This window comes from Seriola aureovittata, chromosome 16 (genome assembly GCF_021018895.1).
Source record: "Seriola aureovittata isolate HTS-2021-v1 ecotype China chromosome 16, ASM2101889v1, whole genome shotgun sequence".
Taxonomy (NCBI): Eukaryota; Metazoa; Chordata; class Actinopteri; order Carangiformes; family Carangidae; genus Seriola; species Seriola aureovittata.
Genome location: NC_079379.1, coordinates 25221831 through 25243736, shown reverse-complemented (window position 1 = coordinate 25243736; position 21906 = coordinate 25221831). Strand labels below are relative to the sequence as shown.

At 41.8% G+C, this 21906-nt stretch overlaps 4 protein-coding genes across 5 annotated transcripts; 1 reads left to right on the top strand and 3 right to left on the bottom strand.

Annotated features, from left to right (window-relative positions):
* Positions 1 to 548: 548 nt before the first annotated feature.
* LOC130183369 (free fatty acid receptor 3-like) lies at positions 549 to 5170 on the bottom strand. Its single transcript, XM_056398685.1, has 2 exons — positions 4888 to 5170; positions 549 to 3520 (listed from the first exon to the last, which is right to left on the bottom strand). Exon 2 carries the CDS (start codon positions 3487 to 3489, stop codon positions 2500 to 2502), a length of 990 nt encoding a protein of 329 aa, XP_056254660.1. The 5' UTR covers positions 3490 to 3520; positions 4888 to 5170; the 3' UTR covers positions 549 to 2499.
* A 790-nt stretch (positions 5171 to 5960) lies between these two features.
* mycbp (MYC binding protein) lies at positions 5961 to 8086 on the top strand. The gene is made up of 5 exons (XM_056399479.1): positions 5961 to 6284; positions 6562 to 6634; positions 6732 to 6780; positions 7644 to 7773; positions 7861 to 8086. Exons 1-5 carry the CDS (start codon positions 6270 to 6272, stop codon positions 7903 to 7905), a joined length of 312 nt encoding a protein of 103 aa, XP_056255454.1. The 5' UTR covers positions 5961 to 6269; the 3' UTR covers positions 7906 to 8086.
* Positions 8087 to 8215: 129 nt separating this feature from the next.
* Positions 8216 to 13313, bottom strand: LOC130183787 (gap junction alpha-9 protein-like). The gene is given in 2 exon segments (XM_056399475.1): positions 8216 to 9893; positions 9896 to 13313. Coding segments are annotated over 2 exon segments (1509 nt in total). The 5' UTR covers positions 10380 to 13313; the 3' UTR covers positions 8216 to 8868.
* Positions 13314 to 13440: 127 nt separating this feature from the next.
* LOC130183788 (serine/arginine-rich splicing factor 10-like) lies at positions 13441 to 20986 on the bottom strand. Of its 2 annotated transcripts, none has more exons than XM_056399477.1 (6): positions 20833 to 20986; positions 17533 to 17820; positions 16843 to 16949; positions 15363 to 15534; positions 15214 to 15267; positions 13441 to 14700 (listed from the first exon to the last, which is right to left on the bottom strand). In XM_056399477.1, exons 2-6 carry the CDS (start codon positions 17553 to 17555, stop codon positions 14472 to 14474), a joined length of 585 nt encoding a protein of 194 aa, XP_056255452.1. In that variant the 5' UTR covers positions 17556 to 17820; positions 20833 to 20986; the 3' UTR covers positions 13441 to 14471. The 2 variants fall into 2 exon arrangements, with proteins under 2 accessions (XP_056255452.1, XP_056255451.1); XM_056399476.1 differs by lacking the exon at positions 17533 to 17820 and adding an exon at positions 17975 to 18079 and having other exon boundaries at positions 16843 to 16946; positions 20833 to 20983.
* Between the last annotated feature and the right edge of the window lie 920 nt (positions 20987 to 21906).

Here is a 21906-nt window from a genome sequence, read left to right as displayed (position 1 = left end):
ATAAAATAGTATAGACTGGTAACCTGTGGTTTATGGTTGTTGAGTTTCCCGCCCTGTGACGTGTTTTGTTCAGTAGGAGTTTAAGGCCAAACCCATGGATGTGTCATAAGACGCAAGTCGTATAATAGTCATGCTCAATCCCCAAAACAAGTTGTGCAGGAGGAAATGGGCAGGTTTTTAACTACAGGTTAGCTAACTAACTTGTATTAGCTACCATTAGCTCTTGCTCCAGTGGACCTCTGCCAGAACAGCATAACGTCCATTTAAGGCTAACATTAACCCAGTCCTACCTATGTGAAGAAACACCGGGAGAGAGAATCACACTTATGGTAAGTGTCAGAAAGTGTCAGAAAGTTGAAAGTGAAAACCAGTGAAGCAATAGTGAGAGCACAAAAATAATTATTACTGGAAAAAATGAAGAAAATATCTGAAGATTTATATCGAAAAACATCTTAATTAAAAGAATTTCAAAATTAAAATGTTCAAATAAAAATGTATTAAAAATGAAAAGTTAAGATTGTAAGACTGACGTTTAATTTTAATGCAGATGTTTTATTTTTCAGTGGAACATTTTTCAGTGCCAATACAACTTTTTCACTTTTACAGTGCCATTGTTTCCATTTTAAGTCAAGCTGTCTTACTGTCACTGTTGTGACCCAATAATTACAGTTACATTTCAGAAATTATTTATATGTCTTTATTTAAACTCGAAAATCACTGAAGGTAAAGCCCTCATTTACAATGAGGTCGAGCAGATAAAAACACCAGTTAAAATAGGACATCTAATTAAAACAAGAATCAAGGTCAAAGGTCAGAGACTAAAAATCTACCAACAAATTCATTTTTAAACTGCTTTTTAGTGAGTTAAAGGTGGACGGTGTAAAAAAAAGCAACCACAAGCAGATTTTAAATAAGGGCCTTATAAATAAATACATAAAATCCGGCCTCATCCAACCTTGTTACAGGCATCAGCAGTAATGAACCTGAGAGCAGAGCGGTCGACAGCATCCGGGGGTTTTAGAGTTGCAGCTGAAGACTGAACAACATGTCACCATCATCTAACACTGATAAAAAAGTTATTAAATCAAATTATTATAGGACTCATAAATACAGTGTGTGAATTGTGTATCATCATATGGTTCGACCGGAAAGCAATAAGCCTAATATTAAACATTCAGCTGAATGATCTTATTACACCACATCACAACAACATCAGCTGCAGCCAACAGTCAACAGCTTCATTAAACGTCTTATAAACTGTACACACTGAACTAATAAACGAACACGCACTGCTGAGCTGATGTCCCTGCAGCACACAACAGGACACTATAAAGGATGTTATCTACGTGCACTCCACCTGCAGAGGAGCGCTGCCTCCGTTATTACTGACAGGAAATGGCGGGAGGGCGGTTATCATATCAGTCGACCCTGTTTGAAGTCGCTCAGACCAGAAACAGACTCACTGTATAACTGCTCTTCACCACAGCGCTGTGTAATCTCTGTGTTTACTCTTCCTGTTGTCTGTGCTTATGACTCCATATTAACTTGACAGTGTTCAGTCTCCACTTCCTGCTTATGTACTCTAACATCCCCTGGGTTTAATTGCTTCATCCGTCACACCTGTAAAACTCTCATCTGTGATTAAACAGTGTCCTGGTTTTTTCTCTGAGTCACAGAAACGTGTGTTTAACAGGAAACTGAACGTATGAAGGGACAGTTTCCTGTTTCATCTGAACCAAAGGTCAGACAGCGCAGAACTCACACTGTGGTTTGTAACTGTAGAGAAATATAAAGATGAATTATAAGCAGAAATTTTGTGGAATTAACTAATAATTTCTTAAAATTAACATTTACGTTTTTATCAACATCAAGTTAATTGAAGTTACATTTCCAGGTTTTATTTTCAGACCACTTCAGAACTTATAAACACGAGTTCCTCCATCTTGAAATGAGGAGTTGACTGAATGAACGTCTCATTAAATTAAGTTTCTAAAAAACACTACCGGCGTATTAGCAGACTTCCCAGCATGCACTTTTTCCAGAGTGAAACAATGCCAATCCCGCTAAATGTGAGACTAGGACAGTGATTGGTTTATCTCAAATTTCTCCTGAACTTTTTTTTTTTTTTATTCCTCAGCGCCAGCGACAGTCAGAGCAGCGGCCATTTTGTTTTCAGGTTGCCCGTCCATGCGTCTCGTTCTCGTGGACACGATATCTCAGTAACACCTCGACATGAACTTCTTCAAATTTGGCACAAACATTCACTCAAACTCAAAGACGAACTGATTCGATTTTGGTGGCTAAAGGTCAAAGGTCAGTGTGATCTCACAAAACACTTTTTAGCCTTTACTCAAGACTTCAGAGCGATTATGACAAAATTTTACACAAATGGTTCAATTCTTTGACTCTGGATAAACAGGATGTAACATGGAACTAGTCTGAGTGTTGGAGGGATACAACAGACGCTCCCTCAAAAACTCATTTGTATAATGTCTTCTTTCAAGGAGGGGCTGCTTCCTTGTACTTGTCAGTCTTGGGGGGTCTCTGGTGAGAGCGGTGAGGAGCCCCCCCACACCTCAGGATGTGCAGCTTCGCCATGATGCTCCTGCAGCAGTGGTTCAACATGCTCCTGACGGCTGCTGAGGAGAAGTAGAAGATGAATGGATCCAGGCAGGCGTTGAAGGTGCTGGAGAGCAGCGCCATGTTCCTCCACTCCTCGCTCTCCTTCCGCACAAACCCCACCACGTGGGAGGCGTTGTAAGGCCCAAAGCAGACGGCGAACACCATCAGCGTGCCGAGCGCCAGGCCTATGGCACGCAGCCTCCGCCGCCGGCCGATGTTTGGAAGACGTGAGAGGATGAGGATGAAGTTGATGTAGCAGAAGCAGCAGATGAAGAAGGGGATGCAGAAGAGGACGAGGAAGAGCTCCAAGCGGACCGGCAGCACGATCTTCAACTCGTCCTCAGTGAAATTCAGGTAGCAGGTGGGTGGAGGAGGGGCGGGGCTGCTTCTGCTGGTGTTGCTGTCACCGTCTGCACCTTTTCTCCACTGGGCGTAGGGGATGATGTAGACGATGCTGAGGTTCAGGGAGGTCACCACCCAGAACATGAGGCTGGCCAGCACGGCGTAGCGAGGCCTGCGACACAGGGAGTACCTGAGGGGGAACGCCACCCCCAGGTAACGCTCCACGCTCACAGCTGTGAGCAGCAGGGTGCTGTTGTAGATGGTGACGTAGAACAGGAAGCCCGTGAAGGGACAGAGGGGGAAGGGCAGCAGCCAGGCCATGTCGTCCGACGCCTCCTTCATCTTAAAGGGCAGGAAGGCGAGGAAGATGAGGTCGGAGATGGTGAGGTTGAGGAGCAGGATGTCTATTGGGGTCGCCCTCCGGTGCACCTTGCGGCAGAAGGTGCAGAATGCCAGGATGTTGGCGGGAACGCCCATCAGGAAGGTGAGGATGTAGACGGACAGCAGCACGTGACTGCACCGCATGATGGCGTTCGCAGGGACCGACTCTGAGACTCTGGACCAAAGGAAACATCAATCATTATTTATAAAAGAGTTAAAGTGAAGCTGATAGTTTAGACAGACGTAATAATCTCATTTTCATCCATCGTCCACCGTATGTTCAGGTTGAAATATCTCAACAACCATCAGATGGATTGTCATGAAATTCTTCACAGACATTCATGCTCCTCAGAGGATGAACCCCTGGGACTTTGGTCCCCTGACTCTCCTCTAGCGCCACCATGAGGTTGATATCTGTGGTTCAGAGGGAATTGTCTCTACAACTGGACTGTCATTAAATCTGATATTCATGTTCTTTACTTTGGTTTATGAACTAGTGACCTTACGATCAGCTCAGCTGTTTTAGTGCTAATTAGAGATATTACTGTTAATAATATACTGTTGTTTCAGACAAGTGTAACTTGAAACTGTTCAATTACACCATATGTATTTTAATCACTTTCTAATCACTTTTCAATAGTAGTGGCACATATTTCTTTACATATTTCTATTTTTTATTTATATTTCATAGTATAAGGACATGTTTTTACATTTAATTTTTATATTTTATCTTTATAATCTTACTTCTTATTCTCTATTCTTTGCTGTTACATTTCCATTCTTGCAACTGTACCTGTAACATCACCTGACTTCCCCCTGGGGATCAATAAAGTTTTCTGATCTGATTCTGATTCTGATGCTTGAAACACTTCAGGAAGTTAGTGGGACTGAAAAATGAACGACTCAAAGAAACTCTATTGATTCAGTGCAACTGTTCCAAGCTGCAGAGCTTCTCCTTCAAATATCTCTCAAAGTAAACTGTGTGAAATAATTCATCATCTTCTAAAAAAACTTCATATTCTCCTTTAAATGAAATTCAAATATTATATGTATATTATATATAATAACATATGGTTTTGTGGTTCGACCGTTAGAGGACGAAGCTGCTGTTATTCTGTATTTTTCTGATTATCAACAAATACAATGAAATGACCAAAACCAACAACACGTAACGTCTCTCAATACTTTCCAGCTTCTTCACCCTGTATTTAAATTAATTACTTAACAAGGTAATTTTCTAACTCTGCTGGTCACTGTAGTTTTTCACTCAAGCAGGAGTCAGTTGTTCATTTACTGGGGACTGTTGCTGCTGGAGAGAATATTAGGACGGTGTATATAATATTTAATCTAGTCAAAATAAAAAAATAAATGACGGAACATGTCGTCCAGTGCAACTGTGACTCATTTATGTTTTAATCATTTTTGGACACAGACGAATATCAGATCTATATGAGCTATATCAGACTTCACTGCTAGGAGAATAAATGATCTGTTGGTTTGTTGACAATAATGAGTAAAATATTAAAAGTGTGATGAACTCACCTCAGTCACACCTGAAGATCCAGGCTCTCCATCCCGGAGCTTGTGTCCTCTGTGGAGCTGCAGCGCTCCGGCAGCGTGTTACGCCTCCTGGAAGCAGAGTGTTTGATCAGAGTCACAGAGCTGCAGTTAATCTGCATGAACGTCTGTCTCACCATCAGCAGCGGAAATTTAATTTGCTTTGTTCTCTGCACTCTGCAAACATCATCTCCCAGCAACCGCTCAGAGCTCGACAGGACGCAGCTGGAAATTAGTTGTATTAACTTTCTGTGTGAAAGGACTTGACAGAGACAAAGTGACAGAGACAAAAGGAAAGTTACATCAGTTACAGCATCAAACAACAGAGGACAGAGGCTTTAGCTGTCTGCAGCGTCCAGCAGGGGGCAGACAACTCACACTATCTCTTTTCTGCTGGATCTCAATTAAGAATTTCAACTTTTATTTTGTATTTACAACAATGCTGAAGGAAATATGTGAAGGATTCAAAGCTTCACCTTCTTTTGTTTTATTTAAAGCTGAGTTTGAAATTTCGTTTTTGCCTTTTGTCACATATAAGAATCTGTTCCACATTAACAGACTAAGCAGTAGAAAATATTTAATTTATGAAGGGTTAGGGTTGCTGACTTATCTCCCGACATGATTTATAGCTTGTCATGTAATGTTTCAAAGAAGTCTGTGGTTGTAAATTCATCTCTGTAAACCTGTAAAATAAATCTGCGTAAGCAGCAAGGGGCACAGTCAACACACACACACACACACACACACGCACACACACACACACACACACATTGGCGGTCTTTCTAACTGACCGCAGAATAAAAAGGATCTTTTCTTTATCTTTTTTATTATTGTTTAATTTTTATGTTATTGTTCTTCTTTTTGAAATTATTATTATTATTATTTCAATTTTATTTTTAAATAAAGTTATCCAGCTCTGACCCCCCCCCCCCCCCCCCCCCCACTTAAATTAATTTCAGTTTTAAGTGGAAGGGTACCAACACTTTCTGACACATCTGTGTCTACATGACGGATTTACTTTTTAACTGTCAAACCTGGCAACCCCGGCTAGGAGCTCGCCGGGCGGTGTTAGCTTGTAAACAAAACGGCACATTCTGATATTGAAGAAAATAAAAGGCGCCAAACTTTCTCCTCTGATTTGTTCGGTGGTTCTTTTTCCGTCACTATTGTTCATTTAACGTGTTATAGGACAGTCGGAAGTATACACGTTTTCTTACGTCTACTGCCGTTTTTAACGCGTTGTTATGGCAACGAATCCGCCTCCGGTGTGTGCTGTTGAAGCTAACGACCAGCTGCCGGTGCTCCGACCTGATTAACGTGTCACCGTTTTTTCACGCACCGAAAATATCACCGCTACCGTCGCAGTCATGGCCCATTACAGAGTGAGTATGTGTCCGCGTGCTCTCTGTAGCTGTTCGCGGTTTATTTACGATGTTAAATTAGTTCGTAGTTGCTGCTACGAAGCTCGTGCTAACTGGATAGCATCGTAGCAACGTGAAGCTAGGCCGTGAACGCACCACGGGCGTATTCCGTATATGTTTTTGGTTCTCTGTGGATTTGTTTTTATCCTTTTATAAACTCACTGGAGTCATTATGTACTTCCGGATAAAAACCAGCTGCTAACTCCGAGTCTAAAGTCAAATGTGTGTCTTGTTTCAGGCCTCAGAGTCGAAGAGAGAACAGTTTAGAAGATACCTGGAGAAATCCGGAGTCCTTGACACTATAACGAGCGGTAGGTTTAAGACTTTATTAAACATTTACATCCAAAGTCTGGTGTTAATCTCTCTTAGTTTTCACTGTTTCATTTGCATTTCGTTTCTCTTTTGCAGTTTTAGTGGCACTTTATGAAGAGAGTGACAAACCCAACAATGCTCTGGAGTATCCTTTACTTGTGTTTGCAGCTGTATGGAGCCTCAGTGTCAGTAAACACGTCACAATGTGTCGGACATGATGTTTGGAGTTGTTATCGACTTCTGCTGTAAAATCCTTTTGTATTGGATCAAACCTGGCAACATAGAAGGTGAAAGGCTCAACTGTTCCCATTAAAAGCTCCTTTTCCACATCTATTCTAATGTCAGGTGAGAACAGGTGACAGGACATAAGATTCTTCACAGTTCTGGTTCAGTTCAGAGTTTGGTCTATATGGAAAGTCATTTAAATCAGTATTAAATAAATAAATAAATTAGGTATTGTATGTATAAATATATTTGTTTATATTTTTATTATTTTAAACTTGCCTTTAACTACAGCACCAGCACCTAATCGCCTTGTACTAGTTTATTTTTGACTGCATTATAAGGTGCCTTGAAAGGTGCTTATAAATGTATAATAATTGTATTTTATTATTGCCTCATTTATTTCAGGATTGATTTCATAGCTCTATTTTTTTTATTTACTTATATATGTAATATTGATTTAGATGGCATTACATTCAGTCTAGACCTGCTCCATTAGAAAAGTGCCTTTAGATAACATCTGTGATTTGGTGCTGTATGAATAAAGCCTGATCTGACGGGAGAGAAGATTCCTCACTGTGCTGTTGACCAGATATCAGCCAGTGGAAATGAAGCTCAGTGTCTCCAGCTCATTTTTAAAATGTCAGCAGTTCAGCTGGAAGCCTTTAGGTGCTAAATATTTTCTACATCTGTCATTTTCGCTGTGAAGAAGCCCGTGATCTATTGTGAACGTGTCGTGGAAACAGATTGAAAGATTAAATGCGTTGACTTTAACCACCTGCTCAGTTTCATAAAGCTTCACCTGGGTGCAGCTGGTCCAGAGCCGGCCGACGTTGAGGCTCTTCGCATGGAGCTGGCTGATCTTCAACAGAAGTGCAACCTGCTCATGGAGGAGAACAAGGAGCTGAGGAACAGGGTGAGACGCTGCTGAAATATCTGTGTAGGCTGCGTTTGAGTCTGTCCTGCTGTGACCTTTAACCTCTGCTTTAATATTGTCCTCCAGCTGATGCAGTACGAGCCGTCGCCTGAGGAGGGAGCAGCAGAGTAGAGGAGGAGAGGTTTTGTTATTGCAAGAAATAGAAAAGAAAAAGTTCAATAGGATTTTTGTAGAGTATGTAAATATTTATTACATAGTGACGGTTTTACAGTGAGAAGAAAATCACTGTTAATTTTTGTTTTGCAACAAGAAGCAACTTTTGCTTTCTCAAAATAAAAATGTTTTTTCAGCATTTGGTGTCAGTCTGTTCACAGTCACTCATCTGAAACAGCTCAAAAATTACTAAATATTTTCACACTTTAATTGATATTGACCGATTATCAAGTAAAAAAAATAATTTCATATAAAAGTAATAATCCAGAGGCTTGATGGGAATTTAAAGTCTGATAGATGACAGCACATTAAAGATTGATTTTATTCATGTCATAACAACACAAAGATATTTCCACAGTGACAGAGGCTCCAGAACTGGTACAGGAGCTGCATTAATTCAGTGTTACTGATTTAAAAGGATCCGGTTGTGTAACAGTGTGGCGGCCTAAAACAGCTTTATAGATCTGCGGTTCAGTTTCCATCCCCCCGAATCATTCACACAGAACTGTCCCATGCAACCAAATCATTAACATCCATCTGGATTCATGTAACAACCTGCACATGTGAAAAAAACAATGGCCGCCTTTTCAAAGTAAGGACAGATGTTTGACTTCAGATTGTCTCTGTGACTGGAAAAGGCTTCTCTCTGGTTTCAGTGGGATAACCACAGTTTGAACCCAAACACGGACCTGGCTTCTCTACGGAACAGGATCAGGGACACGTGATTTTTTTATTTTTAGAAATCTGATTTTAATCTCAGAATTATGATTTTTTTTCTCAGAATTTTTGCCTTTTTTCAGAATTCTGAGTTTAAAGTGAGAATTATAAAAATCTAAAATAAAATCTAAACGTGACGTGGCCCTGATCCTCTTCAGTACTTGCGGGAGAGTTTGTGTTGCCATGTTGGGAGCCACAGTCTGTTTATATCTGCAGATCGGTGGGGGCTCGTCTGCTGCTGGCGCTGCTCGCCGCTGACACCCTGCGGTTGGGGGAAGAGGCGGTGGGGCTGTTACTCTCCCGGCTGTGTCGAGACACGGAGCTCAGCTCCTCCGCGGAGTCGGGGCTGTGGGACCTGCTCGGCCTCTTGATGTCAGATTTGGAGAGCACCCTGGCTCTGGGGCCGATGCAGCTGCTGCGCAGCTTCATGCTGCTGCTGTTGCCGTGGTACGAGTCTCCGCTGTCCGAGCCGTTCCCCTCCACCACCGTGGAGCAGTTCCACGGGGGGGTGACCCTCCGAGACTTCCTCGCTATCCCTGACAGCGTGGTGCAGGAGGAGGTGTCCGCTACAGGGAGGGTGGGGTACTCGGAGCTCGGACACTGCAGGTCTTCGTGGTGGGGGGAGGACTGTTCCTCTGGTTCGTCCTGTTTGTCCGCAGGAGGTGAACGAGTCTCACTGCTGGTGTTGTTGGAGTTGCTGTTCTGCTCCGTGGGGCTCGGCACCCCCTCCTTGCCGTCCTTACGACCGTCTGGTTTTGGACCAGGGTCCCCCTGTATGGGCATGAAGGCAGATGAGGCGTTGAGCAGGGGGTAGTTGGGCCCGTTGCCCTGCTTCTCCAGCAGCAGAGTGTATCCGCTGGGGGCCGTGGGGATGGTCGTCTTCCGTCCCACTGATGTTCCTGTGCAAACCTGATGCACGACGGAGTTCTTCTTGGACTTGTTGACGTAGTAATCGTCGAGGTCGTCCTTCAGGTGGGGGTAGTAGTCCAGGATGCCCCTCTTCACCCTCTTGTAGCCCAGGTGCATGATCTCCAGGAGGCTGAGGAACAGGGAGATGCAGGCGATGGCCTGCATGAACATCATGAAGACGGTCTTCTCTGTGGGTCTGGAGACGAAGCAGTCCACCACGTTGGGACACGGCTCCCTCTCACACTTGTAGAGAGCGCTCAGGTGGTGTCCGTACAGGATGAACTGCCCCATCATGAAGCTGACCTCCACCACGGAGCGGTGACGATGTGGGCCACGTACGTGCACAGCAGGGAACCTCTGAGCGGAGCCTTGTTGAGCTTCCCCTGCTCCAGCTGCCTCATCTCCTTCTCAATCCTCCTCCTCACCTCCGCCAGCTCCACGTCCACCGCCTCCAGCTCACGGCGCAGAGCCACCTTCTTACAGTGGCGCTCCTTCTCCAGCGCCCGCAGCTGGTAGATGGCATGACCCATGTAGACGAGGGAGGGCGAGGACACGAAGATCACCTGCAGCACCCAGTACCTGATGAGGGAGATGGGGAAGGCCTGGTCGTAGCAGACGTTCCTGCAGCCCGGCTGCTCCGTGTTGCAGACGAAGTCCGACTGCTCGTCGTTCCACACGTCCTCCGCCGCGACGCCCAGCACCAACATCCGGAAGATGAAGAGGATGGTCAGCCAGATCTTTCCCACCATGGTGGAGTGGATATGAACCTCCTCCAAGATCCCGCCAAGGAAGTTCCAGTCTCCCATGGTTTCACATCAGCAGAGCTGTGATGAGAGAGGGACAAAGTTACGATTGTTGATGAGGCTCCATCAATACTGGACGACTGAAGCTGAACCTGATCAATACGTTTTGAAATCGATTAACGACACGTCATATTTTTATAAAAACACAAACGGAAAAAATCACCTGGTCAGAGCAACACTGTAAAAACAGAGGAAACTTTAAAGCTCTGACACAAACCAGTGGTGGAAAGTAACTAAGTACTATTACTCAAATACTTCAGAGCAGTTTTGAGGTACTTGTACTTTACTTGAGGATTTCCATCTGACGCCACTTCATCACATTTCAAAGGGAAATGTAGTTTCACTTCTTTATATTTGGTGACATCTGGTTAAAGAGTCAGCAGCTACTTTTCATGTTAAACTATGAGTTTTGAAAATGATAACTCGGCATGTAAGAGGTTAAATTGTCATTCAACGCTCCAGAACTTCAATTTATACTTTAAGTACATTTTCTGATCATCTGTGCTTCTGAGTATTTGCACATCGGGGTTTTGCTTTTACTCAAATTACAGATACTTTAAATACGTGTTGTATCTTTATAGAACCAGTTACACCTGAACCTTCATCCATCACACACTGATCAACCTGCTGCAGCTGTTCTGATTCCTCACACTGCGTTATACAACCTTTTCAACGCTCCGGACCGGGTGTTAGAGCAACATGGACTAAGTGGTAAAATTAGTAAAAGATGATCAATAGACATTACCAATCAAATATAAATCAATAATTGAAATCTAGGAAGTTTTTCACAGGACAGTGAAGTTTCCTCACATCGAAGGAAAAACAATGAATTTTACAGTGAAAAGCTGATGTGTGTCTCAGTGTGACGCACTTTAAAACATTAAATCTACTGATAAAAGAAGTTGGATATTAACTTTAAAAGAGTTCACTCACCTTTCATGTTGGATATGAAATGTAATAAAGGCCTTTTTGTTGCTGCTGCTGAAGTTAAACTCCGTCCTACAGGAACATCTTCATCTTCTTTCCCTCCTGTATGAAGTAAATGTTTCCCGCCGCAGAGACTTCAGTCTCTCTGTTGCTGAAAACTGGACAAACACTGATCATCCAACCAGCTCCAGCTGTTAACGACTTATAGTCCGGGAGAGCGAAGCGGTCGATGCTGCAGCAGAGTGAGCGTCAGGTCCTCCGGGTCGTTAGAGGTGAAACGGGTCGTTGCCTGTTTCTGTTTGGATCCGGAGGAACCTGAACTGGTTTGATCCTTTAGATTCATTCAGGACAAACTGGTGCAAGCTGGTAAGATGTATTAATTATAGGTAAGAGAGAGTGATTGGTGCACCTCCAGTTATTTTTAATGCTAAGCTAACAGCATTAATGCTCTGATGTGTAAGTGTTTAACTCGGCATCTTATTCTCAAGCTGGTTCTGTATCTTAATACAGATTTAAAAGTAATTAAAATACACGTCTGTTCATATCAACTTGTTTATAGAAATACATCCTGTATCTGTTTATTTAAAATCACTGTACATTTGTATTTCTGCTATTAATATTTCTTTTTATTTGTTTTTGTTCTCATTTCTCACTTGTAAATGATCTTAATGTGACGTCCTGATGAAATAAAGTATATTATAATAATCATTTAGAGGACAGCAGGTAAAATGTTCAGCATAACTGAAGAATTCAGTTATTATCAGTAATTAATATTCCCTGGGTTTAAATGGAGCGATTTCATTGATGAAAATTCACCAGGAAATCAATAATAAACTTTGTCTCTATTCTTCCTGTAATTAGAAATAAATAAACTATATGAACTTTCCCAGGAGAATTATTATAATTATCAAAAACAGACATGTAAAATAAAACGACCCATGAGCAGCAGGGACGGAGCCACAGGTCGCAGGTCAGCCTCTCACTGGAGGTCGTGCCCCTTGACCCCGTCTGACCTGCTCAGTTACTGAAGTCAATGTGATCAGGTTTTTTTCCCATCATGCATCATTTATCATCTTGGTCCTGTTCTGTGTTTGTAATAAACCCTGTGATTTAACTCTCACCTGCTGTTCTTTATAAACTAACTCACTCAGCTCCACGGTAACACTGTACTTGTTTGATCAATGTTATACTTTCAATACACCGATCAATGGGACACGTCCGATTTCATACATGGCTGCATCTTCAGCGTGAATCTAATTTCAGTTATTCCTCCCAGCTACTGTTCCATTAAAAGGAAATCAATGGACTCGACTGACCGGCTGTGCTGCAGTTTTCCAAGCTGACGGCCGCAGACTGAGGCTCCTCCCACTCATGACACCGAAGCTGGAGGAGGAACCTGAATCCCTCCTGAGGCTTCGTCTCTGCTGACCATCCTTTTCCTGTGGTATTTCCTCTTCACTTTATTAGATCTAAATCTTTTATTCCCCTGTAGGGAAAAATCTTTCTCCTCTTTGAACTGCAATAACATACTTTCACCTGGAGGCGCCATTTAAACTTTAAACAGATCACAAGACTTCCAGTCAAACTTCTACACAGCTTTTTGATATCTCACAGTTTCTGAGTTTATAATTGGTGTGTATTGCATGAGCTAGAGAGGAGAGAGAGGCGCTCCAGCTCGTCTTTAACTCGACCTCACGGCCACGAACTTCACTCTTTGCACATCATTTCTTCACAGAACGCAGGAACGTCTTTCAGACGATGCGTTTACCAAAACACAGCGACTTGCAGAGTTTGCAGTGAGCCTCAGTGCGATGGGAGAAACATCCGACTGCCGCAGAGACTTCAACGCAAATTCAGCAGCTTATTTCCAGGGAGATTTTTACTCGCTCCTGTTTCCACATTTCCATATTAGACAGACCAGGACGAGCAGGAGTGTGAAGGGAGGTCTGGTGGCGCTCAGGGAGTAATAATCTTGCTGATGTCATGACTTTGTGGGGTGAGTGCTGGTTTTGGATTGGCATCAGTTTTTCCTCGTCTTCACATGGAGCCTGGTTTGTTTTGTGTTCAACACTGAGCTACATGAATAACCCCGAGCTGACCGCGGCGCACAGCATCCACAAACTGAAGCCACGCACTGTTTCCTTATACTGAACATATTCAATTTATTACTCAAATAACAGTTTCTTCCCTCTAATGGTAGAAGATTAGGAGGATAAAACATGCAGTGACAAGATTCATTCAGAACATCTATCAACACAGTCGTGTAAACAGCGACGACAGACGCCATTTTAGAAGAAATGTTCCAATATGAAATACCTTCAGAAAAAGGTCTACTGACAGAAAACACCACAAAATCAAAACAGATCAATGTACAGTTCAAACAGCTCGTGGTTAAAGTCACTGGTCGACAACATTTTAACACTTGTAAAGCACCAAGCAGCATTTCTGTGAATTTAATCCTCCACTCAACAACTGCCACACAGTCCTTACTCTTCTTCAGGCAGCCACCAGTTTCATTTCTAATATAAAAACCACCGACTCAAAGTGACTTGAAGCTGAATTCATCACAGTGAACATCATGAACATCATGTCTGCTTCCACCTGTCTCTGCTGCAGCTCTGTGCTTTTCCATCCAGTCGTCACCTGCAGCTCAAACACCTGCGATGATTCTGTAACCGATAAAAGTCGAAGATTATCTCGGTAACGTTCGACGTGATGGATCATCTCCAGCAGGTTCCAGGTTGATTCTTGTGGAGAAAAAGGAGCGATCCGCACTTGTGATGTAGAAAGTCTATTACGTGTCGGCGTGTGATAAAGACACAGAAATGCTGCTCTCGACCGGATTCCTTTTAAAATACTGGATGTTCTTTCTTTGCAAAAACGAGTGCATAGGGTTTAAAAAACAAAGTCATCAGTAACTGTATATAAAAAAAGAGAGATTATTCCTGGCCGACTACCACTGAACACAGAAACCGCCGACTGTCACGTTCCTATCAGGAAATATCACCAAAACAATTTTATAAAAACAAGCAAAGGACCAGCGTTGTTCTTAAACAAGCTCTCTACAAATGATTCAGTGGACGTTACATTCATGTCAAAAACAAATGACCAGCTCGGGTCCATCTGACTGAACGACGGGTCGGGGGGGGGGGGGGGGGCAGACACTTTCTAGCGTCCTCCTGACTTGCGTCCGGCCCAGGACCGGGACCGAGAGCGCGAGCGAGAGCGTGATCTTGATACAGACCGGGATCTGGAGTGGGAGGGGGAGTGTGTCCGTCGTACCTCCTCCTCCGTGTAGTGGGAGGTCGAAGGCGGGTTGACGTTCTCTCTCGGAGACGCAGATCTGGAGCGCGATCTGGATCTGCCTCTGGACTCTCTCCGAGGCCTCTGTCTGTACCTGAGGACAAACAGTGAGACGTTCAGGCTGGAGGACCTCAGCTGGACAAAGACTCTTATACTAAAGACTTTACAATATCAGATGTTCTCTCTGAAAGGAGAGAGTACCTGTGTAACTACAGCCTTTCACACTGTTGCATTATGGGTCGTTTGTAGCCTTAATGTTGCTTTACAGTGAGTCAAAAGACAGAGGGGGGGGGGGGCAGAGAGACAGAGAGTGAGACAGAGTGAGAGACAGAGAGAGAGAGAGAGTGAGAGTGAGGGAGAGAGAGACAGAGAGACGGACAGAGAGAGTGAGACAGGGAGAGACAGAGAGACGGACAGAGAGAGTGAGAGTGAGGGAGAGAGAGACAGAGAGTGAGAGACAGAGAGAGAGAGAGAGAGAGAGAGAGTGAGAGAGAGAGAGAGTGAGACAGAGAGAGAGAGAGAGACAGACAGAGAGAGGTCTTGTAGTTTGTGTAGGTGTACCTAATAAAGTGGCCACTGAGTGAACATGTAAAGAGAGAAGTTGTACCTGTCGTCCTCACGGCTCCGGCTCCGTCCTCTTCCATACACCCGACCACGAGATCTGAGGACAGACACCGGGAGGTTATTGTCTCCTTCAGAGAAGAATCTAAATGAAACGACTGTGATGAAGTTTTTGTCGCCGGGAGAGAAACTCACTCTCGAGGACTCTCAGATCGTCTGCGGCGGCGATCGTAAGACGGGCTGCGTGATCTGTATCTGTCGTAGCTGCGGCTGCGAGATCGTCTGCGGCGGCCGTCTCGATCGTAGTCGTCGTATCGGGAGGATCTGCCCGGAGAATGGCGTTCCTTTGCCTTCATCTGGTTCGGTGCTGGTGAGGAAGAAGAAGGTTTAGATCCTCATCAGTGTGAGAGCTGCTGTTTGTTTTCATTGCTTTGTGCAGCGGCTGATTCCATCAAACAGTTTGACTGCTGCAGTTAAACATGCATCATACATCATGTATCATACATCATGTATCATACATCATGTATCATACATCATGTATCATACATCATGTATCATACATCATGTATCATACATCATGCATCATACATCATGTATCATACATCATGTATCATACATCATGTATCATACATCATGTATCATACATCATGTATCATACATCATGCATCATACATCATGCATCATACATCATGTATCATACATCATGCATCATACATCATGCATCATACATCATGTATCATACATCATGCATCATACATCATGTATCATACATCATGTATCATACATCATGTATCATACATCATGCATCATACATCATGTATCATACATCATGTATCATACATCATGTATCATACATCATGTATCATACATCATGTATCATACATCATGTATCATACATCATGTATCATACATCATGTATCATACATCATGTATCATACATCATGTATCATACATCATGTATCATACATGCATCAGCAGATTACATATAAACATATAGAAATAACAGTGAATCACAGACAGAACAATCAAAGTTTCAACCTGTGATTGGACGTTTCTTGGCAAAATGCACCCTGGGAGTCGTAGTTACCTTCTCCCCCAGACACTTTGTGCACAGACTCGTATCTTCCACTTCCTTCCACACAAGTCAATGACTGTTTAAATGTGTTTACACATCAGTGTGTATCACTGATGGATCATCGTCTCTGTTGTACAAATGGTTTCAGGGTGAACTTGACCTTCCCTGTGTCACACTGTAAAAGACGCATTTTTACCATAACTCCAGATTCACTTACACGTACAACCCAAACCCCCCCCCCCCCCCCCCCAAGGTTTAAAAGCCACAGTACTGTCTTTAAATGAGGTCGTATTTCTAGGGCACTTCTTTTAAAATAGTGTCGAGTCTCCCACCTGATTTTATGATTCAAATATTTTTTGGTTTGTATTCTTTTTAAATGCTATTTAATGTCATCTTAATGTTGTATTCTTAATGTATTTCCATGCCATGAAGCACTTTGCATTGCCATGTGTCTGGATGCTGCTGGAGAAATAAACTTGCTGCCAAAAGGGAACACACAGTAAATTTTACATCTTTTTCTACCACTGACGCTCAAATTTAATTTGAATCCACAGCAAAAACACTTGAAGGCAGATGCAGTGTTTGATTAAAAACACTTACTCTTTCTGTCTCCCTGGGCAAACTGGATTTCAATCTGCCGGCCGCAGACCCACTTCCTGTCCAGGCTGTGGAGAGCGTCCTCCGCATCACGCACATCCTCAAATATACTGAGTGGTTAAGGGTTTTATTTAAGTTCGTTTTCGATGAAGGCCACACAAGAGATCATAAATGTTTTACTCTCAAACAATAAAAACTATTTCCTGTCACTTAAAAACATTAATAAATTCCAGTTTTCATGAATTTCCCCTTTAAGTGACATCATCAAACGTTTAGCTCTTAATTCTTACATTGTTCACACCCTCGTTTTATATTCATGGTAAAGGGAAGGAGGGATTCATCAAACATTTTCTTTCATTTGTGTGACCTGATTTGTAAATTGAAAATGACAGGGAATTACATATAGATTAATTACATATAGATTAATTCACACTGAAAGATAAATGAAAAACAACAACAACAACAACAACAACAAAGAGACGCTCAGTAGATCTTTGTAGAGATAAAAGATGAAGCAAGCTTCAGTCTGAGGAATCAGGACAATAAATATATAAACAAATCAAACACATAAATACTTAAATAGTTTTGATCAAAATGAAAAAGTCATCGATATCACAGGGACAGCTGATTTTGGTGTCATGTCAGATTCTTGGATTTGTCTTGGGAGGATACAAAATAATTCAGACTCGTTACCTTTGCTTGACTTTGAACTTCATCTTGATCTTTACATTCTTTTATCGACTCCCAGAGAGACTCGGGTTTCCTGCTCGACTTTTAAACCTCTTTTTCTTTTCCCCATTCTTTGCCGCCATATCCAAGCTTTGTCTCCGTTCCCTTTTCCTCTTCATGCTTTACTTTCTCTTTTCAACCTTTTCCCTCCCTCTGATCCTGAAGGTCTGTGTGACTTGTCTTTACAGCTACTCTATACAGGTCTTTGTTACTCTTTGTGGCCGGTTCCACAACTGGATGCTTTTACATTTTCTGAAGCAATAACAGAGAAATATGTGTGTTAGATATTCAATCAAATTATGTGCAAGAAAAATACATTATCAAAGCATATCTTCTCTGCTGAAAGAAAGTGTAAATCACTTGTTAGAAGAGCAGAGAACACAGTGAACTCATTGGGAAAGGATATTGAATGTATGCAAATCCTCTTGGTTGACGTGTATAGAAGTCAAGTGGGATGTAGACATCTACTATCGGCCCATAGCGGCCAAACTCACGCCGCAAATCCTCAGGCCTGAACACCGTAAATACAATTATGACTCAACTGACCATCAAGGGCAACTCTACCTACATCATCAACCAGTAACAACAGCTGGGAGAGCAGCTGGTGAGAGAGCTAAAGGGACAGTTCACCCAGAAGCACAATAAGACCTTTTCTTTTTGTCTTACCTGGAGAACGACCCACCTGTCCACAGAGTTTCTGTGTTATTTGTTTCTGGATTTTAGTGCTGCTATCTGTTGCTAACTAGGGCTGGAAAATTAAAAAAAATAATAATAATAATTGCGATTTTAATTTGAATGATCAATCTTTTGACTCATTACAAATTACACAAAAATGTTATTTTAGGTTAAAATTAACATGGATGACAGCTAGCTGTGTTAGCAGCTCTCGGGCTACGTCCATACGTTCACTCTAAAACATCACAACTATTTTGAAAACTCTGGGGGTTGCATTTTATTTTGAAAACTCTGGGGTTGCATTTTATTTTGAAAACTCTGGGGTTGTGTTTTGTTTTTTGAAAACTCTGGGGTTGTGTTTTGTTTTTTGGAAACTCTGGGGTTGTGTTTTATTTTGAAAACTCTGGGGTTGTGTTGTAGTCTGGACAGAAACTGAGACCTTTTATGATGAGGTCACAACCACGGCCTCTCCTGATTGGCTCTCATCAGCCTGGACTACCAGAGGTGAATACAACATGATAATGAATGACAGTGTCACTGACCTTGTTGTCTTTGCAGCAGTTGTTCACTTACATTCTCTGTTTTAATGCTACAACTGTCTCTGCTGTTCCTCCTTCAGAGGAGACAATCTACTTCCTGTTTACACCGGCTCGCACATGCTCAGTGCAGTGAAAGGTCATGTATGTGTGCGTTTTCTGGTGTTAATCTGGATGGAGATCATTTTGGTTTTAAAACTCAGTAATGTGGACGTAGCCTTAGTCACTACAGTCCTTTAACTGTGATGTGAGTAGTTACAGTCTTTGAGGAGACACTGCAGTTTTCAGGACTCAGGTCCAGGCTCAGGATGGTTCTCTGGCTCTGGATATCCCACAGCAGATCTAGAAATCGCATCTACAACAGGGACGGACTGAAAAAACCTGAGCTCAGTTCGTGTTTGTTGAGGAGATATTATCTCTGACTACGAAACGTGAAACCGTGGAAGTCGACTGAACAGTTTGTGGATTCTACTTGACTCAGTCTGTCCCTGCTGAGGAGCTAACAGCAGCTAACAGCTGTCTGCAGGTATCAGGCTCATGTGTTGTCAATAACAAACAGCGCAGATCAATCAGTGCTCCTTACTATGAATGTAGAAGAAATTTAAGCTCCCAGAATAAATTCTGAGCACAGTATTTATATGTAAGTGAATCATGAAGAAATGAGAATCTGGATGTTGTGAATGGATATCCAGCCCTACTGCTAACTCCGCACAGAGAGCCTCAGGAGCTGTTTGTGTTCCAGTATTGTTGTTGTTGTGAATCAGTTCTACCGTGTTTCTGGTGAACTGCCCCTTTATGAAAGGCAACACTTTTTTGTTAACATGCAATTCAATGTGAAAACCTACCAACAAGTTAAAAAACTGACAGAAGCAGATACAGGTTTGTTGCTTCATTCAGGTTTACATTAAAATCAAAAGTAAAGGCTCAACGGTTCAGCAAATAAAAATGACTCCTGTGTGAAATGTCACCACGATGAGGAGGAAACCTACAGGTCAACATGATTTTCCCAGAATCCATATCACACTGTTCTGATCAACTTTGGGCAGCGGTTGTTAACATGTAATTAATTATACAAAAAATTAACTCCAGGTCATATTTAAAACGCACTATGACATAATGTTATTATAATCAGCTTATATGTTGAGTTATACTGTTTACTAGTTTTGACACAAGGAATCACATCATTTTGTTTTATTATGTTGCAGTTTGTCCCATTTCCCTCATTTTTAACTTAATGAATTGACTATTTTACAGTTACAACATTAATTAAGAGTCACAACATACACCTTCATTTCTTCACATTTACTTCTACAGCCCTCTGTAAGTTAAGGTAAAGCCTTATACATTTTCTTTACATGTTAACGTAACAGTTCATGAATATTTACGTGACCAAATAAGATTTAACGACTTTAATTTTTTCATATTTTAAAATGCTGAACACACTTATGCGTCGATATTTTTAATGCACAAAATGAAATGGAACATTTAAATATTTCTTCAGTAACTGCCCATCACACATGAATGTTTTCTTTACTGTTAACTAACGTTAGGTGTAAAATAATCAGTTATCTGCAGCACAAATAGAATAAAAACAAGTAATCAAAATAAACTGAAATAACGGTTTGTAACCCAACGTTAGCCGGAGTAACGGGACATAGTCTACCAGTAAATAAACCGTTTTTTTCTGCATTTTAAACGTATTTTAGGCGCAAACTGCTAAATATACTCAGTGGTGGAGTATTGTTTAAAGCTAACCTCAGCTCGCTCTGTTAGCTCGTTTACTAACGTGAAAACGTTCAACACAATCTCCGTGCAAACAAAGAAAGGCTCTCAGTCAAATAAAGTCCTAACAAAGACATGTTACGATCTCAGCTGTTGTTTTAGTTTCAATATTTATGAGAGAAATGTGAGAGAAATGTTGTGCAAGACGGTTTAACTTCAGGCTATGTGCTAGCTGCTAGGCTAACTCAGATAGCCATGGTTAAAAGGAGTTAGTTCCAGTTAGTTGTGATGCATGATCAGTGGCGGGAACCGCGTCCGGATGCGGACTCACCTGGACTCATCGGCGATGTTTCTGACGAACAAAGACGTGTTTGGAGGCCTCATGTATCTGGCCATAAAGTTTCACCCACACAGTAGGAGAAAATGTTGGCTGTGGAAAAACCAACAACGAGAAGATGTACTGGGCATGCGCACTTACAAGGCGCCTTCTGCTGATTCTTCTTCTTCTTCTTTTGATTTGACTGTTGGTCCGGAAACAATCTTGGAGTTGCATTACCGCCGCCTACCGGACTGGACCCGGAACGAATGGATGAACAAACAAACAAACAAACAAACAAATACATAAATACATAAATACATTGTACTCACAATAATAATAATAATAATAATAATAATAACTAAATTCGCTCTTTTAACCATGTTACCTTCAGGTCCTTATTTAGGTGACTATTTTTTTACCCATGATGCAGTTGATTTCTTGCAATATTCACCAAATTTTCTCAGGTGCAATACTATATTTATATATTATTTATTAATGTGCAATATGAGACTTACCCAACTCATATCTGATTCCAGTCCGGTGTGTCCTGTCCTGGGACGGATGATGACAGATGCCTCTTCCTTGTGATTCCTGTCCAGCCTCTGTCCCAAATCCACATCTGCTAATTATAAAGATGTCTTCCTGTGTTGTTTATGTCCCTGGATTCTTTCCAAACTTTTGGCATTTGTCTTTTTATGACTGTTTAACCTTCAGCTTCACTTTGCTCAGTCTTCATGTTTGTGATTTGAGTGATTGTTTTGCTGCTACATCAACATCGTCATTTACTTCTTCTTCTTCATGAGCAGGAACCCAAACGAAGTAAACCATCACACTCTTATTGTGCTGTCTGTATATTAAATGTCTGTTACATGTTAGTCTGTCTTTTAATTTAATTTAATTTATTTGTATTTATTTATTTATCTCTCTATTTATTTATCTTAAGCTGTTTTACTGGTATGGCCTTTTACTCTATATTCACTTTCTGGACTGTTTTCCTACTAACACTTTTATTTCTGGTTATTTATTTTATTTCTACTTTTATTTCTTTTTTTGTTTTACTCACTTTACATCTCTGCAGTATTTTAT

Excerpts from the sequence above, each read along its gene's own strand:
- LOC130183369 (XM_056398685.1), bottom strand. The coding sequence starts at position 3,489 with ATGCGGTGCAGTCACGTGCTGCTGTCCGTCTACATCCTCACCTTCCTG.
- mycbp (XM_056399479.1), top strand. Across the intron at positions 6,781-7,643 it reads AAACCCAACAATGCTCTGGA|TTTCATAAAGCTTCACCTGG; the intron begins GTATCCTTTACT and ends CCACCTGCTCAG. Across the intron at positions 7,774-7,860 it reads ACAAGGAGCTGAGGAACAGG|CTGATGCAGTACGAGCCGTC; the intron begins GTGAGACGCTGC and ends ATTGTCCTCCAG.
- LOC130183788 (XM_056399476.1), bottom strand. The coding sequence starts at position 20,897 with ATGGCCAGATACATGAGGCCTCCAAACACGTCTTTGTTCGTCAGAAAC. Across the intron at positions 16,947-17,974 it reads AGAGGATTTGCATACATTCA|ATTTGAGGATGTGCGTGATG; the intron begins ATATCCTTTCCC and ends ACCACTCAGTAT. Across the intron at positions 15,268-15,362 it reads CGATCTGAGAGTCCTCGAGA|ATCTCGTGGTCGGGTGTATG; the intron begins GTGAGTTTCTCT and ends GTCTGTCCTCAG.